The 20,904-nt window shown below is 40.1% G+C and overlaps 4 protein-coding genes across 5 annotated transcripts in view; 3 read left to right on the top strand and 1 right to left on the bottom strand.

Moving 5' to 3' along the window:
- LOC144010444 (pleckstrin homology domain-containing family G member 1) overlaps positions 1-4,687 on the bottom strand; it is an 89,450-nt gene extending 84,763 nt beyond the window's left edge. Inside the window, exon 1 of the mRNA XM_077510777.1 lies at positions 4,637-4,687. The gene's annotated coding sequence lies outside the window, so the exon portion shown is untranslated. The remainder of the gene's footprint in view (positions 1-4,636) is intronic.
- On the top strand, positions 556-5,096 carry paplnb (papilin b, proteoglycan-like sulfated glycoprotein). The gene is made up of 10 exons (XM_077510778.1): positions 556-1,231; positions 1,415-1,515; positions 1,586-1,646; positions 2,372-2,474; positions 2,539-2,666; positions 3,707-3,785; positions 3,877-3,957; positions 4,059-4,209; positions 4,272-4,350; positions 4,654-5,096. Exons 1-10 carry the CDS (start codon positions 1,175-1,177, stop codon positions 4,864-4,866), a joined length of 1,053 nt encoding a protein of 350 aa, XP_077366904.1. The 5' UTR covers positions 556-1,174; the 3' UTR covers positions 4,867-5,096.
- Positions 5,097-5,797: 701 nt separating this feature from the next.
- On the top strand, positions 5,798-7,671 carry erh (ERH mRNA splicing and mitosis factor). The gene is made up of 4 exons (XM_077510697.1): positions 5,798-5,937; positions 6,158-6,245; positions 6,895-7,015; positions 7,095-7,671. Exons 1-4 carry the CDS (start codon positions 5,935-5,937, stop codon positions 7,195-7,197), a joined length of 315 nt encoding a protein of 104 aa, XP_077366823.1. The 5' UTR covers positions 5,798-5,934; the 3' UTR covers positions 7,198-7,671.
- Positions 7,672-8,495: 824 nt separating this feature from the next.
- On the top strand, positions 8,496-19,336 carry smek1 (SMEK homolog 1, suppressor of mek1 (Dictyostelium)). 2 transcript variants are annotated; one of them, XM_077510803.1, is made up of 15 exons: positions 8,496-9,586; positions 9,970-10,025; positions 10,110-10,208; positions 12,670-13,287; positions 13,935-14,012; positions 14,082-14,198; positions 14,414-14,530; positions 14,718-14,849; positions 15,362-15,464; positions 15,536-15,694; positions 15,784-15,953; positions 16,248-16,387; positions 17,075-17,265; positions 17,916-18,127; positions 18,206-19,336. In XM_077510803.1, exons 1-15 carry the CDS (start codon positions 9,445-9,447, stop codon positions 18,329-18,331), a joined length of 2,460 nt encoding a protein of 819 aa, XP_077366929.1. In that variant the 5' UTR covers positions 8,496-9,444; the 3' UTR covers positions 18,332-19,336. The 2 variants fall into 2 exon arrangements, with proteins under 2 accessions (XP_077366929.1, XP_077366928.1); XM_077510802.1 differs by having other exon boundaries at positions 16,245-16,387.
- Positions 19,337-20,904: the final 1,568 nt, after the last annotated feature.

Here is a 20,904-nt window from a genome sequence, read left to right as displayed (position 1 = left end):
AGCAGATCACAACAAGACCAACACTGTCAAAAAAAAATTATTCTTACTTCAGATGTCATGTTTGTGTATTGGTAACTGTATCAGCCAAAAAATTGGGTTGTGTATTGCCAACGACCTCATGATACGATACGTATCACGATACAGGAGTTGCGATACGCTACGTATCATGATACATACGTAGGCTATCAGATTTCCAAAATCGATTTGATTCAATTCAGCAGGTCCCAATTCGATTCAATTCACGGTTCACATTGATTATTATTTTTAAAACAGACTTACAGCCCATTTTGAATGCATGTTGATGTAGCAACCAACAATAAATGCACATGATAAGCGTGAGTGAAATCAATATATCATTTGGATGGAACTTCAGCTTCTCAACAATAAATATTATCGGATTTTTCTAGTCCTCCATGAAAGCTGACTGAATTTCTTTATATGCAATCAAAATAAAACATTTGCTTTTACGTTTAACAACAATCAACATTTTGGCGTATTTTCTGACATGTTGCGGACCAAATGAAAGTTTTGGAATGAAATTAAGACATTTTAAATGCGATTAATTAACAAAAAGATTTATGGATGATAAAAACAATCGTGAGTTACTTAATATTCGATTCAAAAAGACTATTTCCTCATTATTATTGCTTGAATATTCTTGCATGAAATAATTTAAATAATCACCTCCTCCTCCTCTGGCTTTGCAATAAACACATCAAACATGAGTCCCCAGAACGTAAACATGAAGAGGTATGGTTGAACTCTGACACCTCATTGGTTGCTGAACTGCTGACTGGGGGGGGGGGGTATAGAAAAGTTGAGCGTGTGAGTGTCGCTTCACTTTTAAGACCCGCAACACATCTGGACTGCAGGTCTACTGGATTTCCACCATTTCAGCTTTTGTTTTCAGAAGGTAAGATAAAATTGATGTTGAAATGTTCACTTTTGACAAAAGTATTGGGACAGATAGTATTTACGTAGAACTAAAATTTCTTTATAACTGTATCCACTTTGAAACTACCCGAGGGGAAAAAAATGCAATGCATGGTGAGTAGAAGATAAACAAGAATGTTTGGCTGTTATCCTTGAATGCATTTGCGGTAAAAAATAAAATAAAAAAAATGATATTTAATGTCAAGCCTCAAATGTTTTTGCAGTGTGTTAGTGATAAAAAATGGACAAACTGAGAGTCTTGGCTCTACTGCTGCTGCTGGCTGTGCCCGCCTTTACAGTGAGTCTCACATCTGGTAATGTTTGACAAGCAAAAATTTCAGAACAGTATGTTCCAAAAATACATCCACTGTGAAACATGCTGCAGTATACGTTTTGTGCTCAACAGAGAGTAGCTTGTGGTCTCGTATACAACACGTGAGCGCTTTGAGTGAGGTTTTTGTCTGTCTGCACTTAATTCAAGCAACCACAAGACCACTGGGGGGAGTTTGGCCCCTTTGGCCCCTGCAGCCGTTCTTGTGGCACTGGAGTTGCAATGAGGACCAGGAAATGTATCACGTTAAGGTGAGATGGAGGCTAAGATAAATAATTTGTGCGTCCTTTCCATTAATATGTTTTTTGTTTTGTTTTTTAGGACGGATGGAGGTCACAACTGTGAGGGCTCATCCAAGTCTTTTCAGATCTGTAACACGAATGTAAATATTCATTTGGAAACATGGATTTATGTGCTTGTATAATGCCCACCCAGTACATACTAGGGATGTAACGATAAGCGTGATATCGTGATATTAAAACTGCCACAATATCGTCGTCGTCGTGTTCACGATATTTAAATGCCACACGTTTGTGGAAAAAAAGTCAGTTTGACTACCACTTGTGCAGTTGTAGCACCCTCTGGTGGATAGTTTTTTAGTGCAATTTAATTTTCATTAGGGATGTTTTGGCCCTTCTATGTTTAAAATCTACACTGTCAGATGAAGGGCAACGTAATATGCCTGTGAAGCAAGTCAATATGTGGAGGAACTCAATGTGTGCGTGCATTAACAACATAACATAATAATAATAATAAAAATATTGAAATAATAATCACAAAACATTTTTTTACATAGTGACCTTTTTGCCATTTTGCCACTTGCTGTCGACTGAAGATGACATCACAGTTGCAACGACCAATCACAGCTCACCTGTTTTCTGAAGATGAGCTGTGATTGGTTGTTACCTGAGACCTGAGCAATTTTGATGTCATTTCACTTGACAACAACTGGCAAAATGGCCGCCTTCTGATAGTGATAAAAACAGCTGGATTTTGCTGCTTAACTCTTGTTAAATAACTTATTTACACTAGTGGGGCTGCACAGAACATATTATAAATAATTTTTGGGGGGTTGACTTCCACTTTAAACAGCTTGTACTATTATAGGAATGCCCAGTGGGATCCAGAGATTTCCGAGAGGAGCAGTGTTCCCAGTTCGACAGAATCTACTTTCAGGGCAAACGTCACACTTGGGTGCCATACTATGGAGGTACGTGATGTACAAATCACTCATACTTAGTGGACACAAGAATGATGAATATTCTGTTCTGCAGCCATCCCATGTGAGCTGACCTGCGTCACTCAAGAACAGAACCTGGTCTACCGGCACCGACCTAAAGTGGTGGACGGGACTCCGTGCCACGTGGGCCGAAGTGACATCTGTGTGGACGGCGAATGCATGGTGAGAACATGGACCCAATAAAGGAAATTATTTTAGGTTTAAGGGCTGTATTTGCACATTTACTATAGCTAACCAAAGCCTTCAATGAACCAGGAAGTGCCATGCAGTGAAAATAACACACTCACTCGGCAATACTATTTTATCTAAATCCGAATCTAAATATAAGGATTCTTCTTTCTGTACATGAGTGTCAAAATAAAACATTTCTCAGCTGTGTTTCTCATTGTCATGGCATGAGATAGCCTTGCGGCAACCCTGTGTGACTTATTCCAGCCAAATGAGGCTTTATGCAGATACATGTATGCGTAGGCTTGAGGAAAATCTGAGGAGAAGCAGCATCCATTGGTAATTGATTGACAATTGACGATTGATTGATAGCTGAGCAGGGCGTGGCTTTAGCACATTTAGTGGACACGCCCACAAAGAATGACTTGATTTTCCATGATTTTGAAGCATCATATTGTTATTACATAACAAAAAAAAAAAAAGAACTTTTTTTGGGGAGCTTTTTTCTTTTGTGTGTATTTTTTTCTGTTTTTCTGAATATTTTTTTCTGTATTACTGCATATTTTTTTCTGTCATAAAAAAATATTCAGGAAAAACAGGGGGGGGGGGTATTTTTCATAAAAATAGCAGAAAAATATATACAAAAAAAAAAAACCTGGAAAAATAAGTATTCCAAAAAACAGAGCAACCAGCTTTTGTTTTTCAACCCCCCCACCCCATTTTTTCTTTAAATAATCCAAGTTTTTTTTATATATATATTTTTTTCTGTTTTCTGAGTAATTTTTCCTCCTGTTTTTCTAAATATTAACATTAATTTTAATGAAATTTGCTAAATTGGAACATATAGGACTTTCTTTATAATTATCTGTCATCGTCTTTTTGGAAAATTTTATGGATCAGAAGTACTTTTTCAAACTTTAAAAGTTGATTGACTAGGGGTTAAAGTGTGTTTAGCCCCTGCCAAATGTGATTTATTTTTTATTTTATTTTATTTTATTTTTTTTTTAGTATCTGCTATATGATTTATCTTCCAGTCAGTGAGCCAAGGAGTGATTTTGGGTCTCGAAGATGTCACACAACCAGATTACTCTGCTCCCACTGATGTCAACCCAAGTGAGACCCAAACATAAGAATACAAAAAACTAAATGGTGGAATAGTAGATTTGTTGTTTCATATTTATTTCATCAATATTTGTCACTCTAGTGACCCCAAGTCTACAGAATCCAGGGATGGATGAAAGCATCATGACAGGATTTGTACCCCATGTTCCTGAAGATCCGTCAAGTGTGTAGTATTTTTGTTACTACTCATATTACAAAATATATCACCCATCTATGACATGTAATGTATGTTTTAATATCTGAATCTGCATTCACTTGCTCTAGTTTCTGGAGTAAACACTGACAATAATCCCAACGCTAGAGTAAATGTTCCTGACTGTGCACGATCTTATTATGGCTGCTGTCCCGATGGTCGTACCTCCGCTAGCGGGCCGGGACATGCGGGCTGCGCCCAACATGACTGTGTTAACACCAGGTACAATTTTTCGTGTTGTTTTTAATCTTAATTTGCTCTGGTAACATACACTCCATTCTTAGGTATGGATGTTGTCTGGATGGGGTTACCGCTGCTAGTGGATTTGCGAGAGCTGGATGTCCTGACTACCAAGCCAGGGTGGTAGGAAGAATGCTTCATTTTTGATTTTATTCGTGAGATAAACAGTTAAGAAAATGTATATTTAGTAAATTGCAGTAATTGTGACCTCAATATACAGTTGTGCTTGAAAATTTACATATCCTAATCGGAATACGGTATCCTCGACAGATGTGCGCAAAATTGTATAGCATTTTTTCCGAACTTGCAGTTTTAATTTTGCTTATATGTTTCATGCAATTTAGGATTTTATTTGTTTACTCTTACTTTAATCTCCCATTGAGAGTAAATATGATTCTACTGCATGTACCTTTTATTCCAACGCAGCACTCAAGAGATCCAGTTCCTCCATCTCCACAGAGCGCATGCTCCCTGCCACGTGACGAGGGCCCCTGTGATACCTGGAAGAGACGGTTCTATTACAACGCCAGCATGGGCAAATGTAAAGAGTTTTGGTTTGGAAGCTGCCAGGGCAACGCTAACAACTTTGTTTCTCTTGGGGAGTGTCAGAGAGCGTGTGAGGGTGTTGCCACATCCTAAAATTTCCAAAGGTTAATTCTACAAAGCATGCATGATTTTTGAGGTTACAAACAGTTTGTATATGTACTGTACAGCGTTTCAAGGCAAATATGAATAGTTCACCACCCTTTCCCCATGAAAAAACATGTTAAGAATATGTTTATAGGAAATATATGTCGAGCTCTTTGCTGCGATGTTGTCTTATAAATTGTTCACATCTCTTTTTGCTGGTCATTTTTTTGGTATTTTTTTCCCCCCTATATACTTTCTCGTGTATTATGGCTCATCTGTCAGAAACATAATAAAGCAACATGATTACCAACATTTAATAACATAAATTTTGTGGCATTTATTTATTTTTCAAAAAGCCTCTCCATCAGTTAATTTTCCGAATAGCTTATCCTCACATGGGTCACTCATGAGCTGCAGCCTATCCAGCCTCGCCCCTGGAATAAATGCAAGGAATTTTCAAGTCATATAGTCACACTGTGAAACACTAAAACTTTTTCTTTAATTAATGTGGAAGCCAGGATACCAGGAGACAGCCCTTGCAAATATAGCAAGAACTCCATGCAGCAGGGGCTGAGCTGCACCAGACCCTCTCAAACGTGAGGTGCATGTACTAACAGTTTTTAAATATTGTGCTTAAAATGACGCTTTAAAAAAAAAAAAATCAAATTGTTCACTAAAGACAACTAATCACAAACTAAATGACACATACATCACATGAATGAAGTAGAGTAGTTAGTTGAGTTTAAGTTATTGTCAAATTGATTATATTTAAAATGAATTACTTACTAATTGTAAAAAATAAATAAATAAATCCTAAAAATACCATTATAGAAGCTACAGTGGTGTACAGTCAACAATGTACATACTGTACATTATAATGCATGAAGACTACGCTCTTATTTTGTCATAACATTTTATTCTGAAACCCTTTCTGTTGATACCGGAAATGTAACACATCACTTCCCTTCGTTATCGTAGTAAACAACATCAAATCAAAAGGGATTTGAAAAGTGTATAGTGCCGTTTAATCCCAGATTTGTCGTATAAAATTTAAGATAATTTACATTTAAGACGAACATGGTGAGTAAATTCGTTGTTTTAAGATCGAACAAATAAACGTGCCCCCTATTTCGTTTGGACGCTGATGGGCAGTTGCAGTTGAGCTAACGAGCTAGCCGGCTAACTAAGTCAAACGTGCTGTACAAACACATAAATAATCAACTAAAGTGATATTATGTACTCATCATACGTAGCATTTTCTTATTCAACTCTCACTCTTTGACCTTTTTCCGTTTTGCAGTCGCACACGATCCTGTTGGTTCAGCCCACCAAGAGACCCGAAGGCCGGACATATGCTGACTACGAGTCGGTGAATGAATGCATGGAAGGTGGACATTTCACGATTAAAATGTTTAAAGTCTCTATAATACTACTTGTGACTTATCTTGAGTGGTAAAACTTTGCTAATGTACTGCCCAAAAATGCAGTTGATACAATTATGATCAGACTGGGCTATTAATACTTTTTTTGGAATTAATTCGCGTATAGTTGTTAGATTATTATTATTTTTTTAGACATGCGCAGCGAACACTAACACGGCTGTGAACAGAGCTGATGAGTTAACTGACATCACCATAGTCAGTATTGGCAACTAAGCATTTTGGTCCCTATTGGGCCATTGTTAGTGTCCTTTACGGTCCCTCTAGGAACTACTTTTTGAAGAATATTTTAATCTTGTTAGTAAACAGACACGAACAGAATAACACATTGTTCTCTGTATGATGCGATAGAACAACAGTCACAGAGTCGGAGTTGCTTTGAACTTTGCCAAATACATGATGCCCTTTTAGATGTTACAAAAGCATTTATTTATAGGCTGGAAACTTTTGACCTACATATGTGCCTTTAAGCCGCAAATTGTCACTTGCTTTTTCTATTAGAAAAGTTGAAAAAAGACTGAAATGTGTTTAAAAAAATCTATCAAAGCCATATCGCACAGTGTTTCAGTGTTTTTCCTATCATAATCTTTTCTCCCAGGTGTGTGCAAAATGTATGAAGAGCATCTCAAGAGGATGAATCCAAACAGCCCGTCCATCACGTACGATATTAGCCAGTTGTTTGACTTCATTGATGACTTGGCAGACCTGAGCTGTCTTGTGTAAGTATTTTAAGTGTTAATTTGTTTTTGTTTTGTTTTGTTTTTTTCAAATATTCATATGTGCCTTTTCCATATGAAGTTACAGAGCGGACACCCAAACATACCAGCCGTATAACAAAGACTGGGTAAAGGAGAAGATTTATGTCCTGTTGAGACGTCAAGCTCACCAAGCAGGGAAGTAGATGACGGTTTGCCATACTGAGTATGGAGCATAGCTGCATTTCAAGAACATCTCAGAGATCCATGTGATCGAGGACGACTTTGTATTTTCATGAGAGGATGTCCATATTGCTTTTGGGGGAAGGTCTGGGTCACCGAGGTGTGTTTCCTTCTAGTTTCAACCTTTTTTTTAATGCTATTCTCCAAGCCAATTCACATTCGGTTTGTATGTTACCTTTTTTTGTGCAGTGAAATGTAAATGTTCATTTTTATAGACTGACTTTACCTTCCCAAGTTTTTCAGGAGTTTTTTTGTAAATGTTATTCTGACTAAAGTGGTTACTTTCAGGATGTTTAATTCTGTTTGTTGTTATAAACCGTTTGTTTTTTACATTGTATCTGATTCCAGGGAAACAGCAACATGTGGCTTTTTTCTTTTGATTCAAATGTAATCGATTTGATATTGGAACTATTCTTTAATAAACAACTTTAAAGTCATTTCATGTTTTGTCATTTGAAAATCTGAATAAATGTGTTCCCACATATACTATTGGATTAATTCATCAGAAATGGACACATGCTAAATGAGGGAATAATTCTGTAATTGGTACCCTATTAAGTAAAAGTATTTTGAAATGTAAAGAAAGGTCACCAATTGCTCTAGCATGTATAATAATACAGTCGTAGTATTTAGAGTGGTAATATAATTGCAAAATTTCCCATTGTGAGACTAACGATATCTCACCTGTTAGCATCAAATTGCTCCTTTTGGCTCGTTCATAGCCACCACTTGCCAGGTGAAACTTATGAATAAATATATATGATATGTATAAATTCCTTGACTAGAATAATTCATACATGTGTTGGACACAATGGGTTTTATTCTCAACTCTATTTTTCTTATTCTTTTCTTATTAACAATGCATTATCAAAGATAGAAAGCCATTTTCAACACTTTAGAATGGTCAGTAATTTGTAAAAAAAAAACAAAACACACGAGGACTGTTCAATAGTTTAGATTTGTGGGAAAAAAAATATAAAACTTACCAAATGGCGACTTATGTAATTTCGCCCTGATACCAGCGGTATATAAAAAAAATATATATTTTTTTTAGTTTAAAAAATAAAAACGAATGGATATGACAACAATTGATGCCACTTAAGTAAAAACTTTAACAGTAGCACAAGCAATACTTAAACCAGTGTTCTATTTTTTTTTTTTACACAACTACCCGCATTTCTAGTGTAATTACGTGCTCGTAATAAAAAGAACGTGACTTCCGTCATGTACTGTCTCTTTAAATGTGGCGGGCTGCCCTGTTGTTGCTGTGCTGGAAACCCCGTACAGCCTGTTGGGGCCCAAGATGGCTGAATACTCACGGGGGACTGTTAGCAAATATCCGAGCAAGACATCGGGAATGAATGACAAATAGCAATACGGTGTAACGCAAAACGCTCGAAGTAATTTGACGCTCACGGGTTGTTGGTTTGCATTGCTTTTGGGATGTATAAATACCAGAAAGGAGAGAGTTTTCTCTCCGCGGCCCCGAGCCAGAACATGGCGGAACACTTTGGGAAGAAATAGCAGCTAGCGCTAGCCAGCTGGCGCATTATTGAGTCCTATTTAGAAACATTGTTCCGGATTAACATAAACGCTCAGTACTGCCCGTAAATGTGAAAAGAATGTTTTCGGTGTGCAGTTGGGGTGATTTTGCCTTAACACGGTCAACATACGAATCGCTTGCATTTGGCTTATATGGAGACAAGTCAACTCGTTAGCTTTGCTATTCGCTAACGTTGTGTGTCCGCCGGAACACAACTAACAACGGGGGAGGATTTTGTGGAAAATTAGTCGACTTCTGGGTTTATTCTCGCATATATGGGCATGTAATTAATGTCAACATTACGCGGTGTAGCAGTTGTATAAACTCCTACTCCATCCGCGTCGTGCATTTATCATGTTTTGTTTTTACTCCTCTTCACGGGGCTTTTATGTCATGTGTGGTGATAACAATCTCTTGGTCGAAAAAAATATAGTGTAAATATATTGGATGTGAAAGGGGAGGTTCGGTTGAGAGTTGCACCTGCTACGAAGGAAGAATTGTCGGGTCATCTGTCAAGCTCGCAAGGCCGCTGTCGTGTTCGATTGTTGGACCGGGTCCGAGGGGTGAATTGGAAGTTGTGGCGTTACTAAGGTGAAGCAGGTACCCTGTAACAGCCCAGCAGGGGTTGGCTGAAGGGGGGGGAGACCGCTTACGAACACCTGCCAGGATGACGGACACTCGACGACGAGTCAAAGTTTATACCCTCAATGAGGACAGACAGTGGGACGACCGCGGCACCGGACATGTCTCGTCGGGGTATGTGGACCGACTGAAAGGCACGTCTCTTCTGGTGCGAGCCGAGAGTGACGGTGAGTACATTTATGCACACCTTGACACCCTCTGTAATCCCTCACAATTAAAGGTGCACGGAATAAGTACTCACACTCCATATTTGAGTAGAAATTTGTGCAAAAGTAGAACTATTGCTGAAACTTGACTCTGAAATACTCATGTGTAAAAGTAAAAATGAAAATTTACTGTCAATTCATTCTTGCATCTTGTCATTGCAAATTTTGACAAAAGTTTTGACAAAAAAGGAGTAGAAAGAACATATCAGTGCAAATGTAGGGAGTAAAAGTAAGAAGTTGTCTGAAAAAGAACCTTCAAAGTACCAACTCAACCAAGTACTGTATTTGTACTTTGTTACAACCCACCGCTGCCACACTGATTAGTTTTGTTTGTCGCCCTCAAGGTTCTCTACTACTGGAATCCAAAATAAACACAAACACTGCATACCAGAAACAGCAGGTTGGTGATTTTTGTAAACCTCAAGTGCACTGCCACCATTTTTGTCTGTGTTAATAGGCACATTTTGTTTCTCTCTTTTCACAGGATACGCTCATCGTGTGGTCAGAGGCTGAAAACTATGATTTGGCCCTCAGCTTCCAGGAGAAAGCCGGTTGCGATGAGATCTGGGAGAAAATTTGCCAGGTGTGTTTTTCCAGTACACCTGTTTATTTTGCCGTCAAGGGCATTATGCATTAGCACTTAGAAGTGGGAGTCAACAGGGTACCACCAATGTTCCCAATTTAGAACAAGTATAAATAAACAACAAAATGAAAATCTTAAATGCTCATTTTCATGCAGTACAACATATTAGAAGTAATACTAGTGTCTTTCTTTTGACCGCCGACTTGCTGCAATAGCTCCTCTTTATTTTTATTAATCAACTCAGCAGGTATGGTTTATTATTGTGTGATCTATATACATTTTTGTAGTGATAGACCAATATGTCTTTTCCAGGGCAGATACCGATACCAATTAGTAGTCAAGGAAGTTGATAGCCGATATTTAATTGCAATAAAACAGAACATTTTAGCATAAGAAAAACAACTTAATTGTGTTGAAATGCCATTGAGCATATATGTTAAAAAGGTCATTCTTTTCTTTTAATTAATTTAACCATCTAGAGAATAGTTATGTTTTAAAATTTTAACAAAACCGTAATTGAAATGTTAAACTTTCACTTAATTTGATTTATTTAAAAGGGGACAGTGCAATTTAACAAAACACATAGAAATTCATGAGTTAAAAAAGCTAGAATTAGCTAGAAGGCTATTTTCCATTCGTAGTCCCCTGTCCATGTTTTTTTTTTTTTTTTTTTTTAAAGCAATAAAATACAAAATATAAGTACAACACAGACACAATTAGTAAAAACATACAAATGGACTAAATAGGTCCTGACACACTCAGAAGACAACACAACTTTGCTGTTAAGAAAAGTCTTTTATTGTTGACAAATATATGAATCAACAAGCCACTTTTTCAAAAGTTTATTAAAAGCCTTATATGTTGTTAACCTGCCCCTTCTCGCAGACCAGACTGACTGACTGAAGGCGCTCTTACGCAGAGGGATAATAAAGTCTCCTCTCTCAAGGGGCTAAATTGTGAATAACCTTATAAATCAGGCACAAGTCTGCTTGTTTTACTTATTTATGTTAAAACGTTTTTTTTTACCAAAAAGTACAGGGATTTCCCAGTTTCTGCAGCATCTCTTATAAAGTGAAATTTTAAATAAATACATCAATAAAAATTCCATGATGTTAACCCAGTTTTAAATTGATCTCTTAAAATCACTGAGCGACAAATGCTTGCGAACTTAGCGAATTTTGGGTTTTCGTCAGGGTTCATAAGAGTTTTCCAAAGATGTTCGCAGTAGTGTTGTTCCGATACCGTTATTTTTGCCCCCAATATCGATTCCGATACATTTGGTACTGATACCAAAGTTTTGTTTTGTTTTTTTTTCTCAACATGAAAAAGCTGTCCTGCCATTGGTTCAGAGCATTCAAAGGCCAATATGGCTCGGCATGCAGTGAACATGTCACACGTCAGTGAATGTAAAATAATGGTATCGGCAAGTTACTTGTTAGTACTCACCGATGCCGATACCACTGTTTTAAAGCAGTATCGGGGTCTCTGCCGATACCAGTGTCGGTATCGGAACAACACTAGTTCACAGACAGTGTAAAATTGTCTGAATATGTTAAAAATGTCTTTGTCACAAGAAAAAAAAACTATTTTTGACAAGTAAAAACTTATGATCTTTTACAACCTTTGGCAACCTTCTGCAAACCCTGACGAGAACCTAAAATTCACTGAAGTTCGCATCTATTCACTGCTCAATGATATAGCAGCTTTAACGGCCTTCTAACTTATACAGAAAATGGCCCATGCCGATATTCGTCAAAATCCCGAATATCTGCACCGATAATCGGTCTAGCCCTATATATTTGGTTCACATATTATCAACAAATGGCGGCACGGTGGATGACTGGTTAGCACGTCGCCTCCCAGTTCTGAGGACTCCGTTTCGAGTCCAGGCTCCGGCCTTACTGGATGGAGTTTGCATGTTCTCCCCGTGCCTGTGTGGGTCTTCTCCGGGTACTCCGGTCTCCTCCCACATTCCAAAGACATGCATGGCAGGTTAATTGGGCGCTCCGAATTGTCCCTAGGTGTGCTTGTGAGTGTGAATGGTTGTTCGTCTCTGTGTGCCCTGTGATTGGCTGGCAACCAGTCCAGGGTGTCCCCCGCCTACTGCCCAGAGCCAGCTGAGATAGGCGCCAGCACCCCCCGCGACCCTTGTGAGGAATAAGCGGTCAAGAAAATGGATGGATGGATGTAAAACAATTGGTACAGTTAGGACCATTCAGCACAGCTACTTCAAGTGAGATATCCTGTAGCCTTGAATGAAGGAGAATTAACCACAAATACTGCGATTGGCTGGCAACCAGTTCAGGGTGTACCCCACCTACTGCCCATGCCAGCTGGGATAGGCTCCAGCACCCCCCGCGACCCTTCTGAGGAGTAAGCGGTTCAGAAAATGGATGGATATCAACAAATAGGTGTCGGACTGTCACTGTATGAGCGCTCATTAGTTTTTTCCATTCTCAAGGTGCAAGGAAAGGACCCATCGGTGGACATCACCCAAGATGTGGTCGATGAGCTGGAAGAGGAGCGCTTCGATGACATGTCATCGCCCGGTTTGGAACTGCCGCCGTGCGAGCTGAATCGGCTGGAGGACTTGGCGGAGCTGGTGGCCTCCTCGCTCCCGTCGCCGCTACGGCGCGAGAAACTGGCGCTGGCCGTAGAGAACGAGGGCTACATTCGCAAGCTCCTCGAACTGTTCCGCGTGTGCGAGGATCTGGAGAACCGGGAGGGACTGCACCACCTGTACGAAATCATCAAAGGCATTTTTCTCCTCAACCGCACGGCGCTCTTCGAGGTCATGTTCTCGGACGAGTGCATCATGGACGTCATCGGTTGTCTGGAGTTCGACCCCGCGCTGCAGCAACCGAGGCGGCACCGCGAGTTCCTCACAAAGACGGCCCGCTTTAAGGAGGTGATCCCCATCTCGGACCCTGAACTGCGTCAGAAAATACACCAGACGTACCGGGTGCAGTACATTCAGGACATGGTACTGCCCACTCCTTCCGTCTTTGAGGAGAACATGCTGTCCACCCTGCACTCCTTCATCTTCTTCAACAAGGTGGAGATTGTGGGCATGCTTCAGGTGAGCTCGGATTCACATCAGTCATCTTAGATTTTAGGGTAAAATAATGTGCGATTGTTTATAAGAGTTGGCTAAACCCAAAAATAAAATGAAGTACTTTCAGTGTAAAGCTGACTTTCCTGTAAATGCTTTGACCAATCAAAAGGTTTTCCATCGGGAACATTCCTGTTATGGCTTTTTTTTTTTTTTTTTTTTCATCATTTGACCTTTTGTCAACTGTCAAGTGTGTAATTGTCTCCATAGAGACCAAGAACTGTTGTGTAAACGTGTTACGCTGTATCGAAGAAAAGTCAAATCTGTGCGTGTGCTGTTGCCTCAGGTGAAGTCCAATATAAACTGATTGCTGTATTTTAGGACAAGGGTAGATAAGAGAAATCAAGCACACACATTCATGTAAAAAAGTGGTTTTGATAAGTAGTTTATCACTGCTGAGTAAAACGCTGTACTTGGAATACAAAGAAAATAAAAAGTAATAAGGTAGCTTCACACAGATGACAAACTGAAGATATAAATTGTGATTTATTGTTTGATTTTTCACTTTATCACACTGAACATGAGCACGATAGTACAGTATCAGATGTTATTTTTATGATTGATAAATGGCGCTCACCACTTCCCCCACCCTTCCCTCTCTTCTTCAATGACAGGATGATGAGAAGTTCCTGACAGATCTTTTTGCACAGCTAACAGACGAGGCTACAGACGATGACAAAAGACATGAACTGGTATTTCAGACATTCATTTTGAGTACAAAGCAAGACGGCAATTTCTAAACCTTTCCTTTTCCCGTTCAGGTGAACTTCTTGAAGGAATTCTGTGCGTTCTCACAAACATTACAACCTCAAAACAGAGATGCCTTCTTCAAGACTCTGTCAAACATGGGTATTCTTCCTGCACTGGAGGTCATACTGGTGAGTCGAGGCACTTGAACGTCGGTTTGCTGCAATCCTGCTTCACTTTTGGGATCTTGTCATGTGCTTTGAAAAGCAAATAGAAGAAGCCATGGCACGTGTTCCTGTTTTTAATCTTTTTTTTTTTTTTTTTTAGCAGCAGCAGTTCAAAGAAGCTGACCTGCTTTGACAAAACGTTAGAATCCACACTGACGCAACTTTTGCATGTGACGCAGGGAATGGATGACGTTCAGGTGCGGGGGGCGGCAACCGATATCTTCTCTTATCTGGTGGAGTACAACCCCTCCATGGTACGAGAATTTGTCATGCAGGAGTCTCAGCAAAATGATGATGTGAGTTCTCTGGATGAATACACAATCACCTCATTTGCCAACATATTTTTAATAAAATTAATTTGAAGCTGACCAAAGCTATAAAAAAAACAAAAAAATATCTAGGCACCGCCACAATAAACAGAGGAGTACAAAAATGTTACTCACAGTCGTGTTCTTAATATATTTTGTATTTTGTGCTTTCCAGGACATCCTACTGATCAACCTCATCATCGAACACATGATCTGTGACACAGACCCCGAGTTAGGAGGGGCCGTGCAACTGATGGGTCTGCTCCGAACTCTGGTCGATCCAGAAAACATGCTGGCTACCGTAAATGTGAGTTTGTATGAGACTGCTTCAAACAAGTAAACAAATACAGTATTGATGCAGTATAAGTGTATCTGGAAAGTTTAAAAAAAGGAAAAAAAAAGTTTCGTTGCCATGTTTCGCCTCTGAAGCGCGTCTTTCTAAATTGTGATTGGAGTAAAACAGTGGACGATTTTCCAAGGTGCACTTGAACGCAATATGTACGTACACCACCCTACTGGCGTCACCCACTCGAAATTAATACATTTCCGTGTTTTGAAACGAGCCAGATTTTTGCAGCACCAAGCCAAACAAATACAGTTGAGTACAATACAATGAGTGCACGGCTGAGAGCGACAGGGAGATGTCGGCGGTGTCCTCCCTCCTTGCAAGCTTTTGCTTGATCCTGTCTTTTTAAGCCGACACCATTCAATTGGAAATTACGTGATCATCCCCAATTTCGGATCACCTAATTGGCTCGGAGTAGGTCTTACTAAGTGTCATATATAACATTAGCAATATGTTGTATACGTTTTCTGCAGAAAACTGAAAAGACAGAGTTCCTGAGCTTCTTCTACAAGCACTGTATGCACGTCCTGTCAGCTCCACTACTGGCCAACACCACCGAGGAAAAGCCCAGCAAAGGTACCTGAATGTCTGTGTGAACAAGTCAGAGTGCTTATGTCATAACCCCACAAATGTTGTCCCTTCTTTAGATGATTTCCAAACATCCCAGTTGTTAGCGCTCATTCTGGAACTGCTGACATTCTGCGTGGAGCACCACACCTATCACATCAAGAACTACATCATCAACAAGGACATTCTCAGGAGGGTTCTGGTACTCACAGCCTCTCAGCACGCCTTCTTGGCACTATGTGAGTTCGAGGCTTAGCTCAAGATAAATCAGACTTTTTGTTTTAGCGTCTTTGTCGTTTTTCTAAAATGCTTTCCTGCCTTGCACCAGGTGCCCTGCGCTTCATGCGGAGAATCATCGGTCTGAAAGATGAATTCTACAACCGCTACATTATGAGAAATTTTCTCTTCGAACCCGTCGTGAAGGCCTTTCTCAAGAACGGCTCGCGTTACAATCTCATGAACTCGGCTATCATCGAGATGTTTGAATATGTCCGTGTGGTGAGTAGATTAACAGTTGTGCTGAAAAAACATGGAAATCACATCCAGGGCACTTAAACACGATCTAATAATTAATAATTCAGGGACGTAAACAGTTTAATCAATGCATATTAATTTGTATGGTGTATTTTCTCCTTCCTTCCCTACTTTTCTTTTTCCATACTGCACTCCTTTTTTACTCCTCTTCATCACTACCATACACTCCCAAACTCCCTTCCGGTATATTTGCACCCGTCTTCCCCACATCACCCCCCCCCCCCCCCCCCCCCTCCTCTTTTCCATTGCTCCTAGGAGGATGTGAAGTCTCTCACCGCTCACATCATTGAGAATTATTGGAAGGCTCTCGAGGATGTGGATTACGTCCAGACCTTCAAGGGTCTGAAGCTGCGCTATGAACAGCAGCGTGAGAGGCAGGACAACCCCAAATTAGACAGGTAGAGGGACAATGTCACATTTTGTCCAAATGTTTACAATTCTTAAATGTTTTCATACATGGTGTGATTGATGTAATTGGACAAAGGTGAGATACGAGGTCAACTAGCTTCAGAGATGTTGCGTGATGCTTCCAAGTTGTTTCCAATTGGAAAGAAAGTAAATGGTAATCAAATTGTGCATTACTTCACCGTTGTTTTGGCCTTTGGTTAGCACAAAAAACAGCGACTAAGTGTTCAGTGACTAGCATAAGATAGCTATAAATAAAGTGAATGGATATTTTAATTCCAAATCACTATATTTGAAATTTGTAAATTAGTGGCGACAAACAGGGCTCACGGGCCAGAACAGGCCCCTCAGGGGGTTCAATCTGCATCCGTGTGGTTAGAACCCAAACTGCAGTTTTTCGCTAAAATTGTTGCTAATTTTATCCACTGGAGGGTACACTAACCACTTAAATGACATTCGGAAATTTGGCTGGATTTCATGCAAAAAATTATGCTCATAAATTTCAGATTACAGTCTGTAGTAAGATAATAAAAAATATATAGTTTCAACTCTAATGCACTTGTAATTATTTGCATCCAAAAAACAGGAAATATTTTGATCTGTCTGACCCTTAGTGTAAATACTTCAACTACTGTTAAAAAAAAATGTACAAACTTGTCTTATTCTTTATGATTCATTAGCATGCGTTCCATCCTGAGGAACCACCGCTTCCGTCGCGACGCCCGGACACTGGAGGACGAGGAGGAGATGTGGTTTAACACGGACGAAGAGGACATGGAGGATGGTGAGGCTGTAGTGCGTCCCTCGGAAAAGATGAAGACCGAGGAGGACCTCATGGAACCCATAAGCAAGTTCATGGAGAGGAAGAAATGCAAGTCCTTTTTGATACGTATTTCCGAAATTTAATGCATCAAAAGAGAATGGAAGAGATTACCAGTGTTGCTAAAAGTCAACATAGTCTTTAACTCATTCAGTCCTAAAAATGTTTTTTAATGCTTTTGACCAAAATGTGCTTACGTTTGTTTTTTATGCAAGAGCACACGAAAGACTTTCATGCAGCTTCTGACATGAAGAGATGGCTTAAAGCAATTGTAGTTAAAACCCCCCAAAACAAACAAACAAACAAACAAACAAAAAAACAGCCAGCAGGTGGCAGCAGAGTATAAGAGATCAGCCAGGGCCATGTTGCAACAAGCTCTTTTTGTCAATGTTTTCACCAGGAATGTGAATATTGATGAAACTTAGCTATAACCTAATGCTAATTTCTACAAAATATACTTTTTTTGTTGATGAAAGAAGAGACGCTAGTCTTTCTTTTGGTAGGTTCCATGTTTTATATCATTTATAATATGTTTTAATATTCTGTGGGCCTTGCAAAATCAGTCAAAAGCCAGTAAAAACAGCCGGGATCAAAGGAGGTTGCTTCAGTAAAATTGGCTGGGAGTGAATGAGTTAAATAAGTTTTGTCAACGTCTTATCAAGTGTTGCTTAGTGGCATCTCTGCTCCATGTCTGCCTGCAGTGAAAGACGCAGACGACAAGGAAGTTCTGGGGAAGTCGAGCTTGTCAGGCAGGCAGAACCCGAGCTTCAAACTTTCCTTTTCTGGCTCCACCAAAACGGGCCTGTCCAGCCCGCCGTCATCTGCCTCCCTGAACCCCGGTTCTCCTGGCTCACCAGAATCTCCGAGCTCAGGAACGCGAAGCTCAGGCGCCACCCCAGCGGTAACCACAAAGGTAGGCTATAAAGACGAGTTGATGACGATATTTAAAGCAAGCAAACAAGCTTTCAAACAGTTTTCTTGTCTTCTGCAGGGAGGATTAGTAGGACTGGTGGATTATCCCGACGACGACGAAGATGAGGAAGACGATGACGAGGAGGAAGGTGAGAGTAAAGATGACCCTCTGCCACCTTCGAAAAAGTCCAAACTGAACTCCTAAAGACGCGCCACGGACTCCCTTTGCGCTCCAGTCAGACATTTTCTGAACACAGGAATTTCTTCTTCACACGGGAATGATCAACCTTAAACAAATGGAATGAACGGAAGCCACACTCTGCTGGCGGGTCACGCGAGGAGACGGACGCGAACGGATTCTTCCTCCTCCTCCCCCCTCAGACCAGCCCGTTTCAAACAAGTGCCAATCAGGAGAGCAGGAGGGAGACGCGTCTGAGAGGACAGACGGGTGGACGTCAAGTCAAGGCGGAGGACCGGCCGCGCGGCAAAAAAAGCTCTTGCTGTTATAATGAAGATGACGGATGAAATGACCGCATTAAAAAAATGGATATGCAGACTGAAGTCCCCCAAGAGCTTGCGCACTTGGATCATAACCCCACTGCCCCCCACCCACTGCCCCCCCACTCAGGGAAGGACATCATTTGGCCAAATGGTTCAGCCAATTCAGACCCACACACTCATCTCCCTCTCCAGAATTCACTTCTGTTTTCTTCCTCTCCTTGTCTGTCGGTTTGTGTCCTTTTTTAAGTTAGCATATAGGACCAGACAAAGAGAGCTGTATTTCTTGTAGTTTGATGATGTCATCAGTGTTGTCGTTCTTCGGCAGTCATTTCTCTGAAGAGGGAAAAAAAAAAAAAGCCAGCATTTTCTTTCATCATTTCACCTTCTCTTTGTCTCGCAAACCATTCTCCTGTTAATTTTCCTTTTTGTAAATGACAACAAAAAGAGACCTGCCTTTAAATGTTCAGGATGTTTTCAGTCACACTTGAACAGGTTTTTAAAGACCTCAGTAGGTGAGCTAGTTTTACCATGTTTGCCCTTTGAAACTGCAGATTTTTTGGAGAAATTTGTAATCCCGTCTTGATTAAAGATTGAGTGGAATTCTAGATATGATGTATTTTGTCATATCTTCTCATTTTGTTTCCTTTTACATGAGTGTACACTTAGTTGTTCAGAATACTTGGGACCATTAAAATGATCTTTGCTGTAAGGTGTCCTACTACCGTTTGTCCTCAAGTGTCCTCCTTGTTGTGGCAAAGTTATTAGATCAGGATTTCCCCTAGTTTATTCTTTTTCTACTCTACTGGATCCAGTAATTATTAAATCATGTCTGACAACAAAAACTCTAGCAGAAAATGACAAGACAAATGAATCAAATAGGACTTATTGAAATTATTTTCAGCATTTTACATGACCAGTGTTATTAAAATTGACCTTGGAAAAAAAATTGAATTCTGTCCTAGTGCACTATTCTTGTATAACACGTAAACATTCAGGTCAGTTTGCATAGAAAATTCTCCAGAAGCATACGAGTTGGGTGCTCTTAACCTGTTTTAGTTCACCTCTTGTCCACTAGATGGCAAACTTGTCCTGCAAGAGAAGACATTAACGTCATTCATGCATCTTTTCATGGGTTGTTGAAGTTGCAGCTTATAGCTCAGCTCTACAGGAATGTGTGCATTCAGATCTCTACAGCAGTTTCCATTGTGTATGCAGCACCATGGTGGTATGTTAAAATAGACGTTTATTATTTTTAGTCCTACAAAAAGGGAATCCCCAACCAAGGGTTGTTGTGAAAGCAATACACCTTAACTGGGTTCTAAAAGGCAAACGTCTCCAGCATTTTTTCTTCCTCTGATACTATATGCCATATTCCAACTTTTTTTTTTTTTTTATAACTGTGTTTCCCACAAAAGGTCAAATTATTTATGCTTAAGTGCATTATGGCCTTCAACCAGTTCTTGTTAATTAAAAGTCAACAAAGGAGGAGCACACTGCTCAGATGTCACACATATGCCTTTCACATGAAAGCCGTCATTGGACAAAAGAAGCCCTCTCCACCACTGTGTGTTTGTGTGATCGTCTTCCTCGCCGCCACCTCTCCCCGTTGCCAAGATGCCGCTACCCATCCCGGTCCGACCCGCCTGTATGTCTGCCAGTCTGCAGGGTCACTATCAGAGACATCGCTGTTGCTCTGCTTCCTGCTGGGCATGTGAAAAGCATAGTTGACACTTCCTTTTGATCGACTCGGCTCCATGGCATCAGCCCTGTCACGTTAACCACTGGACCCGGATTAGACTGGGTGGACATTTGGAAAAAAAAGGCCAGTATCTATCAATCAATCTATCCTAAATGTTTTTATGTGGCATTTGCTTCGTTCAGTGTACGAAAAGAGGGCCTGATCCAGTTTATGGCCGAGAAAAACATCGCTGTGCTCAACCTCTCTACTCACTTGACCTGACTGAGATATTTTTCCGCTTTCCCAAGCTTAAAAGGTCATCAAGGGCACCCATTCTAAAGATGTTGACGACGTCAACATGGCCGTGACGATGGAGGTGCAGAGGCCGGAAAAATCCTTCCAAAGCGTGGAGAAGGCTGGGAAATTGTGTTATATAGACTCCAAGGGGTTTACTTTGAAAATGAAATCTTGTAGTTTGGATCTTTCGTGACATCCAGTCCTGAAACTTTTCTGACATATGTTATATATTGTTTTCGATTGATGCAAGGTGATATAGAAATAAGTCAAGGATCCTCTCTTGCGAGCAACATCCTAATCAA

The sequence above is a fragment of the Festucalex cinctus genome, chromosome 21 (assembly GCF_051991245.1).
Source record: "Festucalex cinctus isolate MCC-2025b chromosome 21, RoL_Fcin_1.0, whole genome shotgun sequence".
In the NCBI taxonomy this organism is placed as follows: Eukaryota; Metazoa; Chordata; class Actinopteri; order Syngnathiformes; family Syngnathidae; genus Festucalex; species Festucalex cinctus.
Note: the sequence above shows the minus strand (reverse complement) of the source record. Positions and strands in the feature narration are given on the sequence as shown.

Bases quoted from the DNA above. Each gene is read 5' to 3' on its own strand.
- smek1 (XM_077510802.1), top strand. From the start codon at position 9,445: ATGACGGACACTCGACGACGAGTCAAAGTTTATACCCTCAATGAGGAC. The intron at 14,013-14,081 runs GTATTTCAGACA...TTTCCCGTTCAG, and splicing joins ATGACAAAAGACATGAACTG to GTGAACTTCTTGAAGGAATT. The intron at 15,954-16,244 runs GTGAGTAGATTA...CATTGCTCCTAG, and splicing joins TGTTTGAATATGTCCGTGTG to GAGGATGTGAAGTCTCTCAC.
- paplnb (XM_077510778.1), top strand. From the start codon at position 1,175: ATGGACAAACTGAGAGTCTTGGCTCTACTGCTGCTGCTGGCTGTGCCC. The intron at 2,475-2,538 runs GTACGTGATGTA...TCTGTTCTGCAG, and splicing joins TTGGGTGCCATACTATGGAG to CCATCCCATGTGAGCTGACC. The intron at 2,667-3,706 runs GTGAGAACATGG...TTTATCTTCCAG, and splicing joins GTGTGGACGGCGAATGCATG to TCAGTGAGCCAAGGAGTGAT.
- erh (XM_077510697.1), top strand. The intron at 6,246-6,894 runs GTGGACATTTCA...CTTTTCTCCCAG, and splicing joins GGTGAATGAATGCATGGAAG to GTGTGTGCAAAATGTATGAA. The intron at 7,016-7,094 runs GTAAGTATTTTA...TTCCATATGAAG, and splicing joins GCAGACCTGAGCTGTCTTGT to TTACAGAGCGGACACCCAAA.